We start from the raw sequence: 16,929 nt of genomic DNA, 5'->3' as shown, positions 1-16,929 counted from the left end.
CACTATGTAAAGCGCTTTGAGTCACTAGAGAAAAGCGCTATATAAATATAATTCACTTCACTTCACTTTGGAATTTGATGCCTGCAACATGTTTCAAAAGAGCTGGCACAAGGGCAAAAAATATATTGAGAAAGTTGAGGAATGCTCATTATTTGGAACATCCCACAGGTGTGCAGGCTAATTGGGAACAGGTGGGTGCCATGATTGGCTATAAAAGCAGCTTCCATGAAATGTTCACTCATTCACAAACAAGGACGGGGTGAGAGTCACCACTTTGTCAACAAATGCCGGAGCAAATTGTTTAAGGACAACATTTCTCAACAAGGAATTTAGGGGTTTCACCATCTACGCTCTGTAATATCTTCAAAAGGTTCAGATAATCTGGAGAAATCACTGCACGTAAGCGGCAAGACCGAAAACCAACATTGAATGCCTGTGACCTTTGATCCCTCAAGCGGTACTGAATCAAAATAAAAATCAACATCGGTGTGTAAAGGATATCACCACATGGGCTCAGGAACACTTCAGAAAACCACTGTCGGTAACTATAGTTTATCGCTACATCTGTAAGTGCAAGTTAAAACTCTACTGTGCAAAGTCAAAGCCATTTATCAACAACACCCAGAAAGGCCGCCGACTTTGCTGGCCCCGAGATAATCTAAGATGGACTGATGCAAAGTAGAAAAGTGTTCTGTGGTCTGACGAGTCCACATTTCAGATTGTTTTTGGAAACTGGAAGTGCTCAAAGTGTAAAAGGCAGCATGTGTGATGGTATGGGGGTGTATTAGTGTCCAAGGCATGGCTAACTTACACATCTGTGAAGGCACCATTAATGCTAAACTATACATACAGCTTTTGGAGCAACATATATTGCCATCCATGGACGCCCCTGCTTATTTCAGCAAGACAATGCCAAGCCAGGTGTTACAACAGCATGGCTTCATAGTAAAAGAGTGCGGGTACTAGACTGGCCTGCCTGTAGTCCAGACATTGAAAATGTGTGAAGGCTAAAATATGAGGCAGGAGACTGTTGAACAACTTAAGCTGTACATCAAGCAAGAATGGGAAAGAATTCCACTTCAAAAATGTGTCTCCTCAGTTACTGAGTGTTGTTAAAAGGAAAGGCCATGTAACACACTGGTAAAAATGCCTCTGTGACAACTTTTTGGCAATGTTTGGCTGCCCTTAAATTCTACATAAGTTGATGATAATTTGCCAGAAAAAATGAAGTTTCTCAGTGTGAACATGAAATATCTTGTCTTTGCAGTCTATTCAATTGAATATAAATTGAAAATAATTTGCAAATCATTGTGTTCTCTTTTTATTTACCATTTACACAACGGGACAACTTCACTGCTTTTGTATTTACCTTAAACAAAATGATGTGCAAACTTTGTATTGATTAAGCATTGTGTCACAATGCAAGATATTTAGGACTTTCTTACTTTTGTATAAACTTCCAATATGTTCTGATTCTTGTTTTCTATTAAGACCTTAAACAGCTGGATGTTTACTTTCCTGAAAAAGTGCTCCTTTGCCAGACCTCGTGTGCAGAATCTCATGTTCTTGCAGCAAAAGCAATAAACAGTTTAGGTCTCATTCTGATGTGTGATATTTCCTGCTTCTAGAAGACATTCATTGGGTTAAAAACCCTCCACGGGCGTGTTGGAGTCACCACAAACTGACCACAGCCACAATCACAACGGCGCTGTCAATCATTTACAGTGGCGTCATCGGTCTGGGTTGCAGGGAAAAGAATAAGGAAGTGCGACTATAAACCTTCGTACTTAAGACTTGACTCGATGGCGAGAACCTTTGACATCCTACAGGGTCCGTGAAGGAAGGGTGGGTGGTTTGTCACATTCATGTCACCTCTTTCTCAAAGGGTTTGCCTTCGTCATTCTTCTTGTCGTTTATCATCTCAGGGTGTTTTTCTCCCAGGTGTCCGAGTGACGGGGCAGTGGAGGACACGATGTGGACTGGTTGGTGAAGTCCGTGCCCTGCCATGACCCAGACCCAGCTGTGTGCCTTGTGGCTGGGCTGCACCGGCTGGATTCTAACCGCTGTGGCTCTTGGACTGGTCCAGTGGAGGGTTTGGGTGGTGAAGGACCACAAAGCCATCAGCTCGGGTGTAGCCTGGGTGGGCCTGTGGAGGGCTTGCTTCAACAGCCACACGCAGGTGAGCCCCGGCTTTGTGGTCACACACTGCAGCTACATCAGCTTGTTGGAGGCCTCCACGCCACCTGAGATTGTAGCGGGTCAGGTTCTCATGCTCCTGTCCGTGCTGGTGGGCTTGTTAGCAAACAGCAGTGGGGTTTATGCCCTGAGGAACGTCCACTTTGGATTGCAGAAGAACTTGCCCACATGCTTCTTCATCCCCGGAGCGATGTTCTTGTCGGCTTCAGGGTTGTCACTCCTGCCCCTCACATGGAATCTAAGCTCAGTGGTAACCAATCAGACCATCGGGTTCCCCCCTGCGTTCAAGATGCCCCAGGCCCCTCATTCCCAGCATGTGGGCTGTGGCATTACCATGGGTATGGCAGGCACAGTCTTGATGATTGTGTCTGGGATTATGTTCTGTAGATACGGGTCGCCGATACCATCGCTGCGGGACGGCTCTGTCGGAAAAGATAACCCTTGCTTTGATGAAATTAGCTGAGATGTAGACTTATTCACATCACATCAGCTTTTTGGAGATCTTCCAGATTGTGACATCCATCCATGCATTATCTACCACAGTGTCACAGGTGAGCTTACTTCAGGCAAGAGGCGAGGCACACCCTGGACTGCCTGCCCGTCGTAGGAAATATACTGAGTGGGCAGGAAATGTGGCTTTATTGACTCGTATTCAACTGTTGCATCACCAACGTCGGCCATCGCATTGAAGATGGGATTTGTTCATATTACAATTCAATAAAATGTTAAGATTTGTTTATTTCTAGAAACAATCTATTTTTGCAGATGTGTCCAACTTGCTAATCATAGGCCACAGTGCAGACCATTTGAAATTGAACCAGGAAATATTTGGGTCGATTCACAAACATACCTTTGCCAATTTTGCCATTCAGTTTCTTGTTTGTTTGTGCAGAAAGTTCTGAAATATTTCACAGTTGCTCGTTTTAAGCTCACCTGGAAGGGTTATAGTGCAGTGTTTCTTAACCATTGTTGGGCCGTGAGCGCCCCCTGTTGGGGGCCACCAAAGAACCAGTTTTTGTGTTGTGGGCTGAAAGTTGCACAGGTACTCAGTTATTTTATACTTTTCAGCACCCCTGGTAGTAATGACAATATCAAAACAAAAAAGGAGAACTTCTGAAGTTAGTCATAGTTTCTTAAGTGTAAAAGATATTACTAAAGTGATGCAGTATTTGCATTTGCACTTTTCTCTTATTGACTTGTTTATTTTAGAAACATATATCATTTAGTTTGAATTTATTTTAGCGCTGCCAAACTGTATGTAAATGTCTTTTTCTTAATTTTTTTTACAATTACCTTCTTTTGCAGCATATTTATTGTTGTAATCAGTCTGACCTGAGTCTCGATAATAATCTTTGTGGTTAACACGTGCTGTCACAGCAAATGGTTTATCCTGTTAAACTAAGAAAGTTGAACTTAATTACTGAAAATGATTAAGGAATCAAAAAGTTTGAAAACGCCTGTTATGATGTCTCGCTTCAATCCTAAACTTTACAAGGCCGAATATCCCTCAGAGTTTGTACACCTTACATACTGTACAGCATTTGTGAACATATGTGTATACTGTATTTTTCGGACTATAAATCGCAGTCTTTTTCACAGTTTGGCCAGGGGTGCGACTTATACTCAGGAGCGACTTGTGTGAATTTATTAACATTTTACCGAAAAATATCTATTATTTAGCTCATTCACGTAAGAGACTAGACGTAAAAGATTTCATGGGATTTATGGATTAGGAGTGAGAGATAGTTTGGTAAAGGTATAGCATGTTCTATATGTTATAGTTATTTGAATGACTCTTACCATAATATGTTAGGTTAACATAGCAGTTGCTTATTTATGCCTCATATAACCTACACTTATTCAGCCTGTTGTTCACTATTCTTTATTTTAAATTGCCTTTCAAAAGTCTATTCTTGGTGTTGGGTTTTATCAAATAAATTTCCCCCAAAAATACGACTTATACTCCAGTGCGACTTGTTTTTTTTCCTCTTTATTATGCATTTTCGGCAGGTGCGACTTATACTCCGAAAAATGTGGTAAATCACCTCTGCCAGCATTCCATTCATTTGTATCAGGTCATGCATACGCCGCTTTCACTTCTTTGACATAGATGATTTTGAATTCTAAAATAGTGGTAATGAAAATGGGATTGAGCAACACTCAAAATGAAGGCGAAAAAGTGGAGTTATAGGTTGGCCTATAGTCCACTTTTCTCATCCTTACTGCACACTTAAGAGCAAATTTCAGGCTAGCACAAAATACAGTTTTAGAAAAATATTGTTTCATTTATAAATATTTTATTTGCAAAATAAAAAAGCAAAATCATCAGAATCTCAGACCATCTGTATCAATGTTCCTCAGAAGAGTTAGATATTGGGACTAAGAATCATTGCTAATGCCACTTTGGGACCCAGACTTCTATTTACTTTCATCGCCTCAAGACAGCAGCCAATTACTTGATTTGATATGCACAAAGTAGGCCAATTCAAAGTGATAATGATCTTCTGGAGGAACTTTGTTACACTAGAGGCTACGGACAGTCGGATTCCAACAGCAACACAAGAGCTGCCACAACTGCAGATGCCAACCAAATGTGTCCAAACGGGTGCAGCGGGGTGCTATTTACAGGGTGAAAACTTTCAGTATGATACCACACAGGAGATAAAAAAATGGTTGAAATACTTACAATGCTCTAAAACCATCACCAACATGTACAAACAGTTATTATGAAATATTTAAAATACTGAACCAATCATAAGTAATGGTTATTTTAGACCTGTATATGTGTAGTGTATTGCATTAATGTCACCTTTTGAAGCAAACACTCGGGCTGGCTATCAAATTCTGTACAAGGGAAACGCGCTGCCCAAAAAAAATAGTACATCAAAAATTGTGGCAATGCTTCCTGTCACTGAACATTACAGGATTTGGCTTCCTTGAACAACACAATCTCTTTTCGTTTCCTGCGTATGTCACTACTTTATACAACAAACATATGTGGTGTCCCTGCAATTCTACCTGCTCCTCAACCTCACCAGCCCAATGCATGGAAGCCCTAATAGTTTTGATCCAGATGGTTTGAAAGTGGACAGAATGCAACCATAAAAAAGCAAAATACAAACGAAAAAAGAAGGTTAAGAAGACAGGAGATTTAATCATTCCAAAGTCCACCCGTCTGTTCTTGATACACCTCAATGACATCCTCGTCTTCCATCCCCAGCTGTTAGGACAAGATCACACATTTTATTAAGACCCCTCGACCCGATCAGCACCACAAGAGACGAGGGCGGCATAGTTGTTTTTTTTAAAAGCTACTGACAATTTTTCTCTCCAAAATGGCAATGTGATTTGCAATTGTTAGATTTTATAATATGATTTTTTTTATCTATCTATCTATCTATATATATATATATATATATATATATATATATATATATATATATATATATATATATATATATATATATATATACATCTCTATATATATATCCTAATGCAACATTTAATTGTTATATGTACTGTAAAGTTGAAATTTTATTTGAATGACAAAGTCTCTCTCTCTCTCTCTCTGAAGACAATATAATCAACATATTATTGTGTCAAAGTGCCACACATTAGAACAATATGCAATAATCTACTTTCTTAAATATTTTGCTTTTTGCACAGACTCAGACCTTTTGTCTACATCATGCTCATAAACTGAATAAATAACTGCTAAAAACTATACAGTGTCTATAATGTAATTTAATCATAATGTTTTTTAACAATGCATATAACCGTTTAAAAAGAAGTACACTTTTATTTCTTATTACGGTAGAATTGTTTACCATATTCCTATAATTGGAGGGTACACAACTGTGTTATCTTAAATAAACAAACAAATGATAAAAGAGTAATTTCTGTAAACAAAAATGTCACCTAGATAAATATTGAAAATCTTAAAAGCATGTTTTTTTTCCCTAGTTGGAAATGTGTATGTATATACTGTACATATATGTACACATATATGTACATACATTTTTTTCCATTCTTCATTTGTGTTACTTTGCGGCAAGTTGCGAGTAGGGAAGGCTGTCTGCGCTTTTTGTGTGCATGTGAAGCCTTTTGTGGATGAGTAAAAAGAGGGCTCACTGGGTTCATTTAAAGCTACTGTTAAATAAACATGCTCAGGTGCTGAGAATGATGCACAGAGTAAGATATATATTTTTGTATTCAAAGCAAGAGACTAACGAACACGAGGCTAAACAATTCTGTTTGGCGAACATGACTGTCACTCAAATGCCGGTGACGGCGGAGAAAAAAAACAAAAATCCTCCGCCTCTCGCGGTTACGTAATCACACTAATTAAAACCCTGATGGCGATTTATTGTCGATACAACATGCAGCTCTACAATAGATCACAATGAACATTACTGGTAATAAAAGTATACCTCTTTCGGAGTTTGGTTATCTTCTATTCTCTGTCCTTCAAACAAAAACCTGAGTGTACTTGCTGGGACGCCCTGCAACACAAATGTTCAAACTGACATGCAGTTTATGTTGTTCCAAGTCCAGAGATACTGTGTTGACTTCCAACCTGTCTCTGGCTGTAAGACTCTTTCAGCTTTTTCAGATGTGTTGTCATCTTTACTTTGAAGTGGATTTCACTGCTGTCCTGGAAATCAAAGACTGGTGTCAAGCAACAATCAGGATCTCACTTTTATTAGCTATATCCGCCGTCTTAGGCCCCGTTTACACTAAGGTTATCCAGGGTAAATCCCACCTAACCTTATCCCTGTGCACACACACACAATGGTGGTTTAAGACTCCCTGCCCGCGCAGCACGACCTAGTACGCATGCGGGGAAAATGTACACGTCACAGTCACCTCTAGTGTTGCTTTGTGAGCAACTTCTTAAATGTAACTTTTCTGAACAATATCCAGAGTTGTGGTATTTCAATGAACTGGAATCCAGTGTGCTGTGGGGCCCTATGGTAGTGAATCACACCTGAGCCATCATAAATTAATTAAATCTTTATTGGACACGGAAGTAAACAATGTGATAAAGAACATTTGACATCAATCAAACTAGGGATGTAGATATGTGGTCAGGACTCTCCTCACTCTTTGGCCATCACCTTTATTGCCCATTCCTTTTTGGTGACGTTATATACTCTGGACCTAGACATTGAGTCTGCGACATACATGGCGGACAATAACTGATACAGTCTGCTTTGCCAGTCCAAAAGGTTTCGGCCTTTTCCGTAGCCTTCCCTCGACGGCCAGGTAATACAAAGCACACGCTACTTTTTTTAATCACATCCACGGGAGCCCGCATTCTCGTTGACTCTCCTTCAACAAATGGACAAAGTTTTTCGCTAAGCAGCATCACAGCTGACCTGAACATTGGAAAGTTCTCTTACCGTCTGAGAAGTGTTGTAAAACCCCAAATAGCTGCTATGGCTTTCTTTTAAGGTATTCATGTGTGATTTCCACAAACGTCTGTACATGTAGAAGAAGTAGAAACACGGCATGTCTGGATGACTCGCCTCCATATTTCCAGTGGTTAGCTCCGAGTTACGAAACTGCTTTATTATGAAGCTGGGTGTGGCACGTTCTTTCTGACATCCCTTCCCTTGTGGGAGACGTCTTTCTGGCGTCACTTCCTCTTCGAACTCAGTTTGTAAAAGATAAATGAGTCCATACGAAGCTAAGAGCCGCAGATTTAAGAAATATACGGCGCACTTACTCGTTTAAAAAATTGCCCGAGGAGGGGAACCTTAAACACTGGTTTAGTGTGGCTGAAACGGGGCTTAGGATAAATAATTATTCCTTTAAGGGGTTATCCGGCGTAGTGTAGACATAGCCTGAGATGGTATAGTTTGTTTTTAGTTTGTGCACTCGAGTGAATTTCAAATAAATAATTATCCGTTTAAGGGGTTATCCGGCGTAGTGTAGACCTCGCCTTAGATGGTGTAGAATAGAATAGAAAGTACTTTATTGATCCCTGGAGGAAATTCAGCACCACAGTTTGCTCACAATAGACAATAAACACTTGGGTATTTTTTACATGTGAATAATATAAATTGTGTATTATACAGCCTTATTCACATGTGAATAATATAAATACAGTGTATTATACAACCTTATTAACGTGAATAATATAAATACAGTCTATTATACAGCATTATTCACATGTGAATAATATAAATACCGTCTATTATAGAGCATTATCCACATGTGAATAACATGAATACAGTCAATTATATAGTATCATTAACATGTGAATAATATAAATACATTATACATTTAAGTACAGTCAAAAAGGAACATATGCATCATATATTAGTTTTTACACTCGAGTGACTTTCAACTAAATAATTATTTGCTTAAGGGCTTACTTAACTTATAATAAATAATTCACCCCTATACAATAACCTACCCTAATACTCTACTGTTCAATATTACCCTTCGAGTGCAATACATCCGACACTGATTGTTATTTATTACTCCAGTACTCTTGTCTTGCTCTGTGTACTGTACAGTGTTTTGTATATTGTACAGGATCGCGTATTATTTTTATTGGAAAGTAGTCTGTGTGTTTCAATTCTTAGTTTTATCTTTATTACCTCTTGTGTAATTTATTTTTATCCCATATTCGTTCCCCCTACTGCATCTTAAGTTGAAGTTCTTAATCGCATTATATGCACATATAATGACAATAAAGTCCATTCCATCCCATTCTATTCTATTATCCGGCGTAGTGTAGACATAGCCTTAGATGGTATAATTTGTCGTTAGTTTGTACCACTCGAGTGACTTGTAGACATAGCCTTAGGTGGTAGAATTTGTCGCTAGTTCCTGCACTCGTGTGACTTTCAACTAAATTAAATTAATGTTTAAGGGGTTATCCGGCTCAGTGTAGACTTAACCTTGGATGGTATAATTTATCGTTAGTTTGTACACTCGAGTGACTTTCAACCAAATGAGTAGTCGTTTGAGGGGTTATCCGGCATAGTGTAGACATAGCCTTAGATCAGTGTTCTCAAATGGGGGTACGTGCATAGCTCGGTTGGTAGAGTGGCCGTGCCAGCAACTTGAGGGTTGCAGGTTCAATTCCCGCTTGTGCCATTCTAGTCACTGCTGTTGTGTCCTTGGGCAAGACACTTTACCCACCTACTCCCAGTGCCACCCACATTGGTTTAAATGTAACTTTGATATTGGGCGTCACTTTGTAAAGCGCTTTGAGTCACTTGAGAAAAGCGCTATATAAATATAATTCACCTCACTTGACGGTATCCCAAGGGGTACGTGAGATTTTTTTTAAAAACATTCTAAAAATAGCAACATTTTCAAAAATCCTTTATAAATACCGTATATTTATTGAACAATACTTCAACAAAACATGAATGTAAGTTCATAAACTGTGAAAAGAAATGCAACAATGCAATATTCAGTGTTGACAGCTGGATTTTTTGTGGACATGTTCCATAAATATTTCTTTTTTTGTGAAGAAATGTTTAGAATGAAGTTGATGAATCCAGATGGATCTGTATTACAATCCCCAAAGGGGGCACTTTAAGTTGATGATTACTTCTATGTGTAGAAATCTTTATTTAGAATTGAATCACTTGTTTATTTTTCATCATCTTTTTGTCCAAATAGTTCAAGAAAGACCACTACAAAAAACAATATTTTGCACTGTTATACAATTTAATAAGTCAGAAACTGATGACCTAGTTCTGTATTTTACTTTTTTATCTATTTTTTCCAACCAAAAATGCTTTGCTCTGATTAGGGGGTACTTGAATTAAAAACATGTTCCCAGGGGGTACATCACTGAAAAAAGGTTGCGAACCACTGCCTTAGATGGTAAAATTTGGAGTGACTTTCAACTAAATTATTATTTAAGGGTTTATCTAGCTGAGATAGGCGCCAGCGCCCCCCGCGACCCCAAAAGGGAATAAGCGGTAGAAAATGGATGGATGGATGGTTTATCTTAGTGTAGATTTAGCCGTGGATGGTATAATTTCTCGTGAGTTTGTACACTCGAGGTACGAACACTTGCAACTCCACAGTTACACGTTAACTTCAAAACACATCATTACTGCGACTGATTGTGGTGTAAACAATGTTTGGAAAGGTTGCAGAGAAGTATCTTACCTGACCGATCACTTTCAATTTGATGTATTCTCCATCTTTCTTGTCTCCGCCGTCTTGGCTCGATGGTTTGGTTTCCTACAAGTCAACAACAAAACATGTTTAAACGTCACTCCGCGAAAGCAGCCCGGGCCACGCTTTGAAAATACAACCCCTGCCGGCGAAAAGGGACCTGAAAGTGGCGAAGAACAAACATTTGAAGTCCTATCTTGTTATGTTGGAGAGAAAGTGAGCAGAGTGTTTGGGCCTCTAAGCGGCAGCTAAAGGCTAGCATGTAAGTGGCAGGCAAACACACCTTTATGTTCAATTGTGGCTTACAAACATGTCGTGTACAACAACTACGATATATACGCGCATCCTACCGTATCTGACATGTTTTCCACCGTGGGCGAAGACACAAATGAACAAAAGAATTAGCGTTAGCGATCATCCGCTGCTTCGCCAACCATAAAGCCGATGTTGTGAGAGTCATTCCACCCGGAAGTGATATAAAAGACGAGCCCATCGTAGTCGGAAGTGATGTAAAAACGAGCTGTTTTCAAAATAAAATAATCATGTTTAATCGACTTCAGTCAGTTACTTCAGCCTTTTTTTTTTCGATAAACACCGTAAAATTAAAGACAGTTTATTTATTTCATGACTTTGTTTGGACATCAAGGACATCAGGAAAATTGAAACAACAATGTATGTCGTTTGCTTTCGCTAAACTATTCCATCCATCTATCTTCTTCTGCTTATCCGAGGTCGGGTCACGGGGGCAGCAGCCTAAGCAGGGAAGCCCAGACTTCCCTCTCCCCAGCCACTTGGTCCAGCTCTTCCCGGGGGATCCCGAGGCATTCCCAGGCCAGCCGGGAAACATAGTCTTCCCAACGTGTCCAGGGTCTTCCCCGTGGCCTCCTACTGGTTGGAGAAGCCCTAAACACCTCCCTAGGGAGGCGTTCAGATGGCATCCTGTTCAGATGCCCGCACCACCTCATCTGGCTCCTCTCCATGTGGAGGAATAGCAGCTTTACTTTGAGCTCCTCCCGGATGACAGAGCTTCTCACCCTATCTCTAAGGAAGAAACCCGCCACCCGGCGGAGGAAACTCATTTGGGCCGCTTGTACCCGTGATCTTGTCCTTTCAGTCATGACCCAAAGCTCATGACCATAGGTGAGAATGGGAATGTAGATCGACCGGTAAATTGAGAGCTTTGCCTTCCGGCTCAGCTCCTTCTTCACCACAACGGATCGATACAGCGTCCGCATTACTGAAGACGCTGCACCGATCCACTCTTCCCTCACTCGTGAACAAGACTCCGAGGTACTTGAACTCCTCCACTTGGGGCAGGGTCTCCTCCCCAACCCGGAGATGGCATTCCACCCTTTTCCGGGTGAGAACCATGGACTCGGACTTGGAGGTGCTGATTCTCATTCCGGCTAAACTATATATTTTCTTTTTTTACTCAGAAGTGGACGAACACTGTAATTAGTGGTGTTTTATACATCACCCTTCTCTGACAGCACTGGTTCTGTAGAGCAGTGTTATTCAACCTTTTTTTGATCCAAGGCACATGTTTTGCTTTGAAACACCACCAGCAGAAATCATTAAAAAACGAAACTCAGTTGACGGTAAAAAGTCAAAGTCGCAATTGTTGGATATGACTTTAAAGCATAAGCAAGCATGCATGACTATAGCGGTTTAGCTCGGTTGGTAGAGTGGCCGTGCCAGCAACTTGAGGGTTGCAGGTTCGATTCCCGCTTCCGCCATCCTAGTCAATGCCGTTGTGTCCTTGGGCAAGACACTTTACCCACCTGCTCCCAGTGCCACCCACACTGGTTTGAATGTAACTTAGATATTGGGTTTCACTATGTAAGGCGCTTTGAGTCACTAAAGAAAAAGCGCTATATAAATATAATTCACTTCACTTCTTGTCTCAAAGTAGGTGTACTGTCACCACCTGTCACATCACACCCTGAATTATTCGGACTGTTTTCCTGTGTGTAGTCTTTTACTTCTTGTCCTACGCGCCTATTCTGGTGGCTGTTTCTCTTTTTTTGGTATTTTCCTGTAGCAGTTCATATCTTGAAGCGAAATTTCCTGCATCTACTTTGTTTTAGCAATCAATAATATTTCAGTTGTTTTCAACCTTTTTTGTCGGGACTTTGTTGGTTGTCATGTCATGTTTGGATGTACATTTTGGACGCCGTCTTTGTTACAAAGTAAGTCTTTGCTGTCGTCCAGCATTCTGTTTTTGTTTACTTTGTAGCCAGTTCAGTTTGTTTTGTTCTGCATAGACTTCCCTAAGCTTTAAAGCCTTCTCTTAGGGGCACTCACCTTTTGTTTATTTTCGGTTTAAGCATTTGAAACCTTTTTACCTGCACGCTGCCTCCCGCTGTTTCCAACATCAGCTGCCTGTGCCTTTTGGAGTCCATTTCAAAATGATTTTACTCGTTTTTAAACCCTTACGTGGTCTTGCCCCACCTTACCTCTCTGAGCTGCGCCATTTCAATGCCCCCACCCAGTCCCTCAGGTCAGCTGATCAGCTGATCCTGGAGGTACCCAAATCAAAGAGCAAGCATAGAGGGGACACAGCCTTCTCTGTTGTGGGTCCCAAACTCTGGAACCATCTCCCTCTCCATGTGAAACAGGCACCTTCTTTGGCTACTTTTAAGACCCTTCTTAAAACTCATTTTTATTTCCTGGATTTTAACCCAGCATGAGACTTTAAACGGTTTTTAACTTTTTAACCAACAAATTGTTCTTAAGATAATTAGTATTTGCTTTTTCGATGTGTATTTTACCTCTTTTTTAAATGTTATTTATTAATCTGTCCTTTGCCTGTATTTCTTTGTGGTGTACAGCCCTTTGTTCCTTAACTGTGCTTGTTTTTAAAGGGCTTTATAAAGTTGGTATGGTATGGTATGGTATGGTATGGTATGGTATGGTATAAAGCAATTAGCTAGCTGCTGCCACCTACTGATAAGGAAGAGTATTACACGGTTTCTCTGACGTTGCTCTAGACAGCACAGAAACTCAACAACAACACATCATTTGCAGACTACAATTACTGGTTTGCAAAATATATGTTCAACCCAAATAGGTGAAATTAGATCATCTGTATCTCACGCCACCGCGGCACGGTGGTTGAAAAACACTGCTGTAGAGCCTTAAATCAGTGGTCCCCAACCACCGCGATGGCTACATAATTTATTGACAACTGCATTCTCTCTGACTTAACGTTCGTCTGTCCCACTAGACCAGGGGTCGGGAACCTTTTTGGCTGAGAGAGCCAAGAAGCCAAATATTTCAGAAGGTATTTCTGTAAGAGCCATATCATTTTTTTTTTTTTAATTAACACAACTAATCACATACATTTTTAAGTAAAACCAACATTTATATAGTATAATAAGTCTGTTATCCTCTGTAATAACATTGTTATTCTGGAGCTAACTGTGGAGGGGGCGTGGCCTGCGAGCCTGCAGCGAAGCAGGGTGTGCCAGGACCGGCCTCGAAATCAGCGACAGGTGCGTAAGTGGCCCACCTGGGCCTTGTTATCTAATCACCTGTCGCTATGTTATAAGCAGCAGCCAGGAGGAGAGACAGGGTTGGGGCTGGAGCCAGAGTGCGAGCGAGAACGAAAGGGAAAAAGACAATAGCTGGATAGCAACTGAGAGACTTATTGAAAAATAAAACAATATTGTAACCCTGAAACAGGCTCTCATGTCGGTGCTTGGAGGTCTGAAGAACCCCCAGGAGGGCAAGCCCCACACTAACCAATAATAAATAAATAACTTTTTTACCATTAACGCAACTTCTTGAACAGGTGCGGTAGAAAACGGATGGATGGATTAAAATGCACGAGAATGTTTTATATGTTGACCGTTACTTTTACCACTGTGATTACAAGCAGAATTATTCATTACTTATCATGTTAAGCAGTGTCAGCTCGGATTTATTTGAGAGCCAGATGCAGTCATCAAAAGAGCCACATCTGGCTCTAAAGCCATAGCTTCCCTACCCCTGCACTAGACACACCAATAAGCTTGTTCATAGATGTACAATAAAACTCCTCATAGTAAGTTGCCATTTGTTATATTTGTTATAAATTTTGTGACATGTTACATTGCACATTAAAGAATATATAAAATCTAAATGTGACAGATAACATCTGCAGGTTGATGGTGACCTGCTGGGGATCTCATTGCAAAGAAACAACCCCAAGGCTCCCACTAATTCAGCGTTATGGTGAGTGGTGTTTTTCATGCACTTATTTTTGCTGTATTTATCTGGCACATGTGGAAAGCCGGTCCCTGGAAATAACGCTTACATTAAACCGGTCCGTGGTGCAAAACCATTGGCAGGCAGTTGGAGGCGTTGGTGTCAGTGAGGGACAGGAGGACACTGGACAAACTGCTGGCCATCATGGACAATCCTGCCCACCCAGTCCACCAGACAATTGCGGGACAGTGGAGTTCATACTCCAACAGGCTCCTTCAGCTTCGTTCCTACAGTGTTTCATTCAAAAACTCCTTCATTCCGCCCTCCATCCAGCTGTATAATCATTGGCCATTCAGCAAATGATGATATCTGTCTGTTACCTGACACCTGACACCTGACATGTTAGCTACCGCTTTGTTTATAATGTGTATTTTCTGTTGGATCTACTCTCTGTTTTATGCTGCAGCTGTTACATATACTGTAATATTGTACATGGTAATTGTTATAGAATAGAATATATCAGTACTAGTGGTTACAGCAGGGGTGTCCAAAGTGCCGCCCGGGGGCCATTTGCGGCCCGCAGCTAATTGTTTACTGGCCCGCTACACATTCTGGAAATGCTATTGCAAAAATAAAAAATAAAAAACACATTTCACAAAGTGGAATGAGGTGAAATCTAACAAGAAAAAGTTGCAATGTTGACACAAAGCTGCCATGCAGGGAAGTTTTTTTTCTCTTTTGTCTATTTTTTTTTCCATTGCTCCAAAAAAACAAAAGAAACAATGTTATAATGAATTATTCACCTATTCAAAGCTCCAATTATTTCAAATATTTCACTTTAAAATGTTTTCTGTGGAAAACATTGCATATAGACAAATACATCAACATTTTCTTTGACAAAAGAGCATAAAACAAGCAAAATTATAGATCAAACGTAAAATCGACAGATATGTCTGAAGTTGATCTCGTCACTTAAGTGTTGAAAGTAAAAAAAAAAAAAAAAAAAAACTAATAAAAATGCATCACTTTGTGAGTGGGGCACCTTTTGGATCCTAAATATATTTAAGGGGATTTTATTCATCTTTTCACTGTAATACCTCAAAAATAATAATACATTGAAATAAGTGGTGTCCTGCATTATTGATCTTTTCAGGCCTCTAATTCACATCAAATGTTGATTTCTGAATGCTTTGGCCAGTTTTATCATTAAAAAACAAAGTTGTCTTTGACAGAAAAGTCATAAACTTTTCTGTTTTTTTTTAACTTTATATCAACCTGAAGTTGATATACTGTAGAGATTTACTGTAAGCGTTAAATAAAAAAAGATAATAATACTTTGACTTGTTTTTAACATTTTAATGACTTAGAGCTTCGATGGTTGTCCCGGGAGCCATTAAAGGTAAAACAACAAACAAAATCCATATATTTTGTTGTAGTTTGAAAAAATGAAAAATATCAAAACAGCTCCCGCATGTTTACATTTTTCCGTGTGCGGCCCTATGTGGAAAAAGTTTGGACACCCCTGGGTTAGAGTGTCCGCCCTGAGATGGGTAGGTTGTGAGTTCACCAAGTCATACCAAAGACTATAAAAAGGGGAGCCATGACCTCCCTGCTTGGCACTCAGCATCAAGGGGTTGGAATTGGAGGTTTAATCACCAAAAATGATTCCCGGGCGCGGCCACCGCTGCTGCTCGCTGCTCCCCTCACCTCCCTGGGGATGATCGAGGGGGATGGGTCAAATGCAGAGAATAATTTCGCCACACATAGTGTGTGTGTGACAAATCATTGCTACTTTAACTTTTTAATATATCATGTACTGTATATATAGTATGCAGTGTCCTGGGCATGAGGTTAAAGTGCATCCGGCAGTGGAGGCTCCTCTATGGGGTCTTGGGGCACTAGGAGGTTAACCCCTTTACTACTGTTACCCCAGGTGGTCCTTGGCAAAGGCCTAGTACCTGACCGCCTCCTAGCCAGGGATCCGGTGAAGATCGCAACGGCGGAGCAGGCGGAAGACGGTAGATGTAAGAACTACCACAACGGTTGCGATGGTGGAAGAAGGCTGCAGCAGAAAAGGGTCCCCAGTTGTCATGGGCTCCATGCCACTGACCTGATTCTGTCAAGGATGGTGTGGTGACTGTTTGTGCTCCAGTCTCCCCACCTTGAACTAAGTCAAGCACAGGCATCCTCTTTTTATTTTATTTTATTTTTCTCTCTGGCACTCATCGAGGTTGGACGCTCCCCTTTCCTCTCCCTTATCTCTCCTGTTTGCTTATTTGTTTTGTCTTGTCTTAACTTTCTTGTTGCCTCTTTTTGCACTGCTCTCCAAATCTAAACATTGGAACTATTTAACTGGCCTCAACAAAATTGGCAAGATCTTGGGTTTGGGGGAAC

General features: G+C 40.5%; 2 protein-coding genes across 3 annotated transcripts; one reads left to right on the top strand and one right to left on the bottom strand.

Annotated features, from left to right (window-relative positions):
* The first annotated feature begins 72 nt into the window (after positions 1-72).
* Positions 73-2,785, top strand: LOC133544191 (claudin-34-like). 2 transcript variants are annotated; one of them, XM_061889311.1, is made up of 2 exons: positions 73-1,845; positions 1,942-2,785. In XM_061889311.1, the coding sequence occupies exon 2, from the start codon at positions 2,006-2,008 to the stop codon at positions 2,657-2,659; it is 654 nt and encodes a 217-aa protein (XP_061745295.1). In that variant the 5' UTR covers positions 73-1,845; positions 1,942-2,005; the 3' UTR covers positions 2,660-2,785. The 2 variants fall into 2 exon arrangements, with proteins under 2 accessions (XP_061745295.1, XP_061745296.1); XM_061889312.1 differs by having other exon boundaries at positions 1,926-2,785.
* Positions 2,786-4,473: 1,688 nt separating this feature from the next.
* Positions 4,474-10,835, bottom strand: sumo1 (small ubiquitin like modifier 1). The gene is made up of 5 exons (XM_061889313.1): positions 10,698-10,835; positions 10,339-10,413; positions 6,773-6,850; positions 6,627-6,698; positions 4,474-5,416 (listed from the first exon to the last, which is right to left on the bottom strand). Exons 1-5 carry the CDS (start codon positions 10,707-10,709, stop codon positions 5,348-5,350), a joined length of 306 nt encoding a protein of 101 aa, XP_061745297.1. The 5' UTR covers positions 10,710-10,835; the 3' UTR covers positions 4,474-5,347.
* Positions 10,836-16,929: the final 6,094 nt, after the last annotated feature.

The sequence above is a fragment of the Nerophis ophidion genome, linkage group LG27 (assembly GCF_033978795.1).
Source record: "Nerophis ophidion isolate RoL-2023_Sa linkage group LG27, RoL_Noph_v1.0, whole genome shotgun sequence".
In the NCBI taxonomy this organism is placed as follows: Eukaryota; Metazoa; Chordata; class Actinopteri; order Syngnathiformes; family Syngnathidae; genus Nerophis; species Nerophis ophidion.
The sequence above is the reverse complement of the archived record's forward strand: the minus strand, read 5'-3'. Positions and strand labels throughout refer to the sequence as shown.

Bases quoted from the DNA above. Each gene is read 5' to 3' on its own strand.
- LOC133544191 (XM_061889311.1), top strand. From the start codon at position 2,006: ATGACCCAGACCCAGCTGTGTGCCTTGTGGCTGGGCTGCACCGGCTGG.
- sumo1 (XM_061889313.1), bottom strand. The intron at 6,851-10,338 runs GTAAGATACTTC...TTTGATTTCCAG, and splicing joins AATTGAAAGTGATCGGTCAG to GACAGCAGTGAAATCCACTT. The intron at 5,417-6,626 runs GTATACTTTTAT...TTGTCCTAACAG, and splicing joins ATAACCAAACTCCGAAAGAG to CTGGGGATGGAAGACGAGGA.